This window comes from Hydra vulgaris, chromosome 14 (assembly GCF_038396675.1).
Source record: "Hydra vulgaris chromosome 14, alternate assembly HydraT2T_AEP".
In the NCBI taxonomy this organism is placed as follows: domain Eukaryota; kingdom Metazoa; phylum Cnidaria; class Hydrozoa; order Anthoathecata; family Hydridae; genus Hydra; species Hydra vulgaris.
In genome coordinates this window covers 24,070,577-24,079,089 of record NC_088933.1, presented here as the reverse complement: position 1 = coordinate 24,079,089, position 8,513 = coordinate 24,070,577, and the positions used below count along the sequence as shown (strand labels likewise).

The 8,513-nt window shown below is 30.0% G+C and overlaps 1 protein-coding gene across 1 annotated transcript in view; it reads right to left on the bottom strand.

Annotated features, from left to right (window-relative positions):
• Positions 1-2,730: 2,730 nt before the first annotated feature.
• LOC100196972 (protein DD3-3) overlaps positions 2,731-8,513 on the bottom strand; it is a 51,675-nt gene continuing 45,892 nt past the window's right edge. The window contains exons 11-13 of the mRNA XM_065818434.1: positions 4,424-4,662; positions 3,296-3,509; positions 2,731-3,169 (exon numbers count right to left, since the gene is read on the bottom strand). Of these exons, the coding sequence (XP_065674506.1) occupies positions 3,112-3,169; positions 3,296-3,509; positions 4,424-4,662 (511 nt within the window). The 3' untranslated portion in view covers positions 2,731-3,111. The remainder of the gene's footprint in view (positions 3,170-3,295; positions 3,510-4,423; positions 4,663-8,513) is intronic.

The window sequence follows — 8,513 nt, the reverse complement described above, 5'->3', positions numbered from 1 at the left end:
ACAAGAATAAATTTTAGTAGATGCTAGCTCTTTAGAGCAGCTCCCATTATAGCATTAATAGAAAGAGAAAGAGAAGCAACATTACGAAGATGAGACAATGGTTGAAGGTTGGCGGTAAGAGCAGGTTCACTTTTCGACAAAATTTTTGCACCTTGTCTAAAAGAGAAAGAGCGTCATTCGAAGATCCGCTCCAGATATAGCAACATTATTGCAAACAAGGACGGATTAAATATTTATCAAGATAATGAATTGAGTCCAGACTAAAAAAATGGCAAGCACCATAAAGAGATGCAACCTTAGTAGATGCTAATTTTTCAATGGGTTTAATATATGGAAGGATTGGAAGAAAGAGTTAATCCTCTACCTTACGACTACAATTGGTAGATGACTTATCGAGTACGTTACTGTTCATAAATATAGGAAGATCTAGATTGTTGCAATCACGATTAACTGAAAAAAATTGAGTTTCAAGTTAAAGCTCATCAGCCACTGAGAGCCCCATAATGTAGCAGAAGTAAAATCTTTTTCAAGCTCAAATGCCCCCTCTTAAACAATCGAAGAGCGTTGGCTTCTTATAAAAACAAAAATAAATGGTAGTATCATCAGCAAACAATGCCACCTCAGGTGTGAGAATTTCAGGGAGATCGTTAATGTAAATTAAAAAAAGTATAGGGCCTAAGATAGAACCTTGAGGAACACCTAAAGTTACAGGATATGAAAAAGAGTGCTGTCCATTGAGGACAATTTTTATACTACGATTGGTGATGAAGAATTCAATAGAAATTTAGAAATGTCGAGAGCAATAGCCTTATCTCTCCACATCTATTTAATGCATATTAAAATCTATCGGTTGATACCTTTAATAAATCAGTAGTAGAACGAGAAGGTCGAAATCCATACTGATGATCAGAAAGTTATTAGAATAAAGATGAGAGATTGAGTGTTTGTTAATTAAAGGCTCAAAAACCGTACTTATGAATTGAAGAAAACTAATGGGACGGTAGTAAGATGAGTTAAATTGCTCATTGGAAATGACTTTAGATTCAGAAACTGGAGTGATACAAATGTCAAGCAATGAATCATCCTGTTTGTCAGCTATATCAGGTAGAACGCAACTAGTGGAATCAAGAGATGAGATTGATGAAAAGTTTTTGGCAAACAATTTAGCATTATCTTTAGGTGAGGTAACAAAATCTGAACCATGCAAGATAGGACGAATGACAGATTTGCCCTTATTATAGTCACTGCTAAAAATTCTCTAGAAGTCTCTGGAGCCTAATTATTGAGATGAAATACGACATTTTATGTTCTGAGAATAGGGGATTGACATTAGACAAAACAATGGTTTTTTAGCAATAGTAAACAAACGTCTGTTTTTTTTATACTTGTTTAGGCGATAGATATGGAGGTAATGATTACTATTGGAAACTGCAGCAGCACAATGAGAGGAAAACCATGGAGAAGAGTGAGGCTTGACTTGGAGTTTGAGGGAGTAAAAGATTCCATGCCAGCCTGAATCCAAGAAGTTACATTAGATCAAACACATTTGTCAGCAGGAAAATGAAAGATTTCTACCTAAGAGCAATCACAGGAGTCCCAGTCAGCTTTAAGTTAGTTGTAAGAGGTATGGTGATAGGGGGATTCTGATGATGAATAAGAAGATAATAATTTTAGAGAGATCAAACCCTGATCAAAAGAACCTAGGGTGAATTTGGAGAAACTGAGCACTGACTAGGATTAGAAACAAGACGTAAGTCGAGTAGAGAAGGCAATTGATTTGGATTGTCTAGAAAACGAGTTGAAAAGTTGACTATTTTTGTTAGAGATTGAAAAAGCCAAAAGTTGTGGACTTTAACGCCTGCAGAGTCAATGACACTAGAACCAAGCCATTCAGTTTGATGAGCATTAAAGTCACCAACAACAGCGATATTGAAAGATAAAGAGAAAGGGCTTGGTCGATTTGATCCAAAACAACATTGTAAAGAGTGCAGTCTTGAGATCAAAAAAACCGATATAGAAAAAAGGGAAAGGTGATAGAGTGAAGTAGTGCTAAACAAAAGCACATAAAAGAATAGTCTTTAGATTCAAACCTAGTTTCCCGGCAAATCGGTGAATTTTTACGAATGTAAATGCCCAGGCCAAGCATGTGACTATTAAAGTCTTTACGAATTAAAGGAAGATAACCATCAGCACTAAGATCATAAGATGAGACAGATGAACTAAATTAATTCTCACAAAGAGCAAGCAGGTTTGATAAACTTTGCAAGAAATGAGGCTCAACAGAAGAAAAGTTACTTCGAAGAGAACGAATATTAGTGAATGATAGACTTAAAGAACTTGGTGATGACGAGGGTTTTTTGTGTTTTATAGATTTTGATACTTGAGTCATTTTTTAAATTGGTTTTTCATGTCAGGCTTCTTTTATATGAATTGTAAGTTTTCAGTAATATACGAGTTATTTATTATTACGAATATTTTTAATCTTTTTTTATTAAAGTAAAACTAGCTCATCAGCAGCATCTTTTCAAAATTAGTATAGAAGACATAGAAATAACCATACACACACACACACACACACACACACACACACACACACACACACACACACACACACACACACACACACACACACACACTTTTACAACCAAAATATTTTGTTTCTAAAGAAAGGGTTTATAACAGTCGCTGTTCTAAAGAACAAAGATGTATTGGGTAAAAACAAAACAGTGCTTAAATATTTGTGAGAATTCTTGCATTTTTAAACATAAAATCATGCGAATATTTTAGTTTATTTTACCATTAATACAAATTATACTGTAGCAAAAAGCATAAAAATAAAAGTACTTATAAATCATGATACAGTAACATTATTTATTAAAGATGATAAACTGGATAAATTTAAAAAACTCTTTAAAATAAATGTAAAACTTTAACAGATGTCAAAAAGCTCCAGAAAAAAAATTTTATTTTGCAAAGAATTTGCTCATTAAAAAATATGAATATAAAAAACGACAGAGTGTAGGTGTTAGTGAATGACAATAATAATAACAGTACGGCATGAAATATCGCTAAAACAAAGCGTGATTTTCTAATTTAAACAACAGGTAATTACTAGGTAAAAAACGATTTGCTATGCTTCAACCTTTGCGCATTCTTTGTATAGCTTCTCCTAAAGAAAAATATTTAAATGCGAGTCATCGCTTTATGACACAAAAAACTAAAACTATTCTAAAAAAATACGATTATCATTGATTAAAATTGAATATTATAAACCAAAAGCTATAATAGCTCATACTTAGCATTAGGGTTCGGTTGGCCAACTCTTGGTTGGGCAGAATTATTTTTCGGTAACACAATAAGTTTTCCTTTTTGACTGCGATTTGAAAAGTTATTATTTCTGGTGCACATGTAGTAATAAGTTCCTAATGCACTGTCTGCTACTTTACGAGGGCCTAGATCGAAATAATTTCCTGCATTATTTAGCTCAGAATTAATGGAACCAGCTTTATCTGAAAAAAAAAAAAAATTATTTGCATAAATTTTAAAGTTATATACGTTTTTTTCTTTGTATAAAACCTAAACTTTTTTAATTTAAAGTTAAAAAATTGATTCATAATCGCTTTAAGATCTAGTCTACTATTTCCGACAGAATTAAGAAATTTTTCTGATGTAATTATTTGGAATGATGGAGAATATTCTGAGATCCAACTAATTGTTCCTTTACAATTTTAGGCACATTCATTAATAACAATTATCATGTTATCCTATATGGAAATAATACTTCAAATAATCGTAAAACACTTTCTGTTAATCCAATTAATTGTGCCATTTGTATGCTATGTGTGCTTTTAATATTTTTATTGTGCTGTATATTTCATTTTGTCAAATTAAAGGTAAATGTTTCAAAGTGTAAGTGCGAATAATTTTTAAATTACCGAGCTGAAAATAAACGCGAACAAGGAACATTTGACAAATATTGCTTTGCATTGATATTGTTTAGGACAGTTTGTTATTTTTTTTTGTGAAGAAAGTTTGTTGTTTTTTAATTTACAAAGGAAACTATAGGATAAATTTTCAAATAAACTTATACAAAAATAATAATAATAAAAGCTAATAAAAAAAGCCAATCAACTACAAATGTCATATTTCAAGTTAAGTCATACTTTGCAACTTATATTGTATTTGTAAAAACTTCTTGACAACCACAGGATTGCCAAGAAGTTTTTACATGAATGGAAAAAAGTAATTCAAGTGAAAAATATTTCAATTATAATACACCACTTCTACCAACGATACACTACTTCTATTCAACATTGTCTAGTTTACCATTTAAAAAATAATTTAAAAAAATTTACACATAATTATAGGAAATCAACACACAAAATTTATTTAAAATGTCAAAAAATATACTTTATTTACTTACTAGATCTAAGTATTGCAAGTTTGACCATGTCATCCATACTAAATCCTAAAAAACTTTTTGAAGTTAAATTCATTGGATAATTAGTTCCATAGTCACCATATGCATAAGCAAGTGAAACAGCTCGACCAGGAGTGCCTTCTGGGAAATTTTGGTTTTTTAATAAAACAATGTTTGAGCGATCAGTTCCGTCCGTGCCTTGTCCAGCATTATTATCCGGATTTGTATCTGACCCAGTCCACCTCAAAAAAAAATTCATAAATCCGTATGTTGAACATGAATTTCATTTAAAACAACTCAAAATGGCATAAAAAAGAATATGAAAAAAAGTTAAAAATATGAAATTAAAATTAAGAATACGAAATAATAATAACTAGTAAATTTTTTCTAAAAATAAAACAATTATATTATATATTAACTACTTTTTATATATTATATATATATATATATATATATATTATATATATATATATATTATATATATATATATATATATATATATATATATATATATATATATATATATATATATATATATATATATATATATATATATATATATATATATATATATATATATATATATATATATAAAATGGTTTTTGAAGTATTTAATAAAATGTGTCTTATTCAGGTTTTATTATTAAATTATTAATTGCTATTATTAAATTATCAGGTAATATGCAATTTGGTCAGGTCACCTTGCTATTGCTAGCACAAAATCAATAATAACCTGGTGAGACTTTTAGCTGCTGTAAAAATAATCTACAAAAAGAAAAACTAGGAAGATCTCTCAGATGGAGAGCTTAGTGGTCTTCAAATGGAAATCTTCTTATAACAGTATACTGTAACTATTAACAGTAACTTCATTATCAATAATCAATCAATTAATAAAATTAAAAGTTAATATTATTAATAATATTATCAATAATTATATATCATTATTTTAAAAAAATTTATTCTAACTAATAATATTATAAGATGAAACTGAACTGATTATTGTGCAGAGTAATAAAAAAACCAAAAGTATTATCTGCATTTTATTGAACATCATAACTTTGTATTGTTTCAATGTTTGTATTGCAATGTTAATTCTAACATTGTTGTATTGTACATTGTTTCATTGTTTGCATTGTATTATACATCATAACATTGATAAACCGTTTGCATTTTTTTTGTATTGAACATTGAAACATCGTTGCATTGAAACTGAGCTGATTATTGTGCAGAGTAATAAAAAAACCAAAAGTATTGTCTGTATTTTATTGAACATCATAACTTTGTATTGTTTCAATGTTTGCATTGCAATGTTAATTCTAACATTGTTGTATTGTACATTGTTTCATTGTTTGCATTGTATTATACATTATAACATGATAAACTGTTTGCATTTAATTGTACCATAGTCATAAGAATACATAGTCTGGAAACACGGACCATTTCCATTGTTTTTCGATTTTAACTTGAAAACTACACAATGACCCAGCAAACCTGCACAAGTTTAAAAAATGGCATCTTTTAACATTGATTTCGAGACAAATAGTGATTTGGAATGATTGTTTGACGTGGTTGAAGGAGGATTTTTGAACAATGACATTAACTTAGTTACAGATATTGATTCTATTGTTTCTGATATCGATATTTATAGAGATAATGTCAAACAACATGCATGCATTTAGTGTCCCAAAGTTTATAAGACAATTAGAGGTTTAAAGAGACACATTGCATTGAAGCATACTTTAGAGAGTTTTGAAATAGGTTCTTCCAAAATGTATAATACGGAGAACTCTTTTAATACATTATCACCACTAAAGTTGAAAAGCAAAGTTGAAGAATGTGCAAGTTTATTGCAAATGGACATGTGTCTGCTATTTGATATAAGAAAACAGTTCTCATGCGAGTAATTTAGTTATTCAATAGATGGTGCTAAAAATCTTTGGCAAAAGTTAAAACCAATAATAGAAAAATTTAAAGGCAATAGTGATTTATTTTATCAAGGTTATTATAGATTGTTGAGCAAAAATCTACTAGCTTCACACTTCAGCGATCTAACTTTGAGTAACACACTACTCACTGAAATGTCTTCTCTTATATTAATCAATCTTTCTGATATAAAACCAAATACTATTGAGTCTGTAAATACAACTCAGGAAATAACAGATATAGAGAGAAAGAGTTTACAATATCTTGTTGTATATATTTTTCAGAGAGTGTATACTAAATTTAAAAGTAGCAAAAATGTATGTAAGTATAGCTAACAGTGTGTTTTAATTTTACTGCGTTGCAGGCTTGTGGAAGATGATACTCAGGCACTTGCAAATATTAGAGATAGAGGGGTTTGTGGAAAGTAAACAATATAATTCAAGATCTTTTTCTGACATGCGAGAATATTTTTCATAGAAAAACAACACAAGTTTTTTCAAAACTAGATCCTGAAGTTCTAATCGAGTCCATGTCGACAAAATATAATGTTTTATCCCTCTATAAATAAGTTTGCAATTATCTAGAATCAACTGAAGTTAGTAAGAATTTGCTGGAGCACTTAATTACATTATTTGTAAGAGTTCGTTCATTTTCTTATTCCAAAGACATTATTGAAAAACATAAGATGAGAAAGAAAAACTGCAAGACTCGTTCATTGCAATGCGAAATAAAGAAAGCAAGTGAAGGAAATTGACATAAATATTGAACATAAAAGGCTATTTTCATAGCCACATTTCTTTTTAAAACATTCATGGCATAAAACTACTTTAATTCTGTTTAAAATTTTACTTAATAGTTACTTAATTTATTAAGATTGTACTCTAATAAACTTTTTATTAGCTTTTTGTTGTAAATCTTATAGTTAATTCAGGGTTATGATCAATTATCAATTGCGTATATATATATATATATATATATATATATATATATATATATATATATATATATATATATATATATATTTATATATATATTTATATTAGGGTGTTTCTTATTTTTGAAGATTCAATTTTTGCATGGGCCACCCTGCCATTTGGTTCATTATCATAAAAAAGTAATACCTTTTTTTTTTTTTAAATGATTTTTAGGGGTCGCTACCGACCTTACAGTATTGTGCAAATGTACCCTAAAAATGCTTATGTTGCTTATGACATTATGCAACAAAAATAACTAGTAATTTTTAACTAGTAATTTTTTTACTTTTAGTGTGCCAAATTTTGTCTATAATGCTTAATTGTTCTTTTTGCAGGTTAAACTAGTGTAACTAATGTACAATTATGGCTTCATCAACCAGTGCAACGATAGCTACCAGAAAGAAAGCGGAGATATGGCTTATTGGACAGATGTCCTCTTCATTAGATAGTGTTATGCTTCCATAAAAAGGGAAGTGTTGACCCTTTTCTTCCATTACAAGCAGATTGCCAAGCAAAGCATTAGGGAAGCATTACATTCCACAGCAAATGATGTTATTGAAGTTTCATCAAAGACCCGAATACCAGTGCAATTAAAGAAGCACGTTGTCCCTAAAATCGAAAACATTTACAAGGAATGGAAAAAGTTGAAGAAAAATAAAAAGAATAAAGCTAAGCGTTCAGATTATTTAAAACAAAAAGAAGACCAATGGAATGAAGGGTTAGAAGAACCCATGCCAATGCATTGGAAATGATCGCCATTCAGGAGGATAAGGATTTCCTATTATGCCAAAGAGAGAAAATTTGGAGAGGCAAAATGGGTTCAGTCGATAAGAAATTGGCAAAAGAAGAAGAAGTATCAAGAAAAAGACAAAAAGAAATGAACCGAAAAAGGGACCAAGAGGAGATGGCAAGAAAATCTCGAGAAGAGTTGTTCTTTCATCACCATCTGAAGGTGAAGATAACCCTAAAGAAGATCACATAGGTGAAGATAACCCTAAAGAAGATCACATAACTCAAGAAGATGCCTTGCCTGGTAACCAAAATGACCCTGAGCCATCAACTTCAGGTACACTGGCTCCAAAGCGTCCTAGACGTGGCAGGAAAAATATACTGAATGAGAAGTTGGCGGCTAATTTAGATGAGGCTAAGTTGAGTGATCGTGGGGTGGCACTTGTATTAACACCGACATTATAACT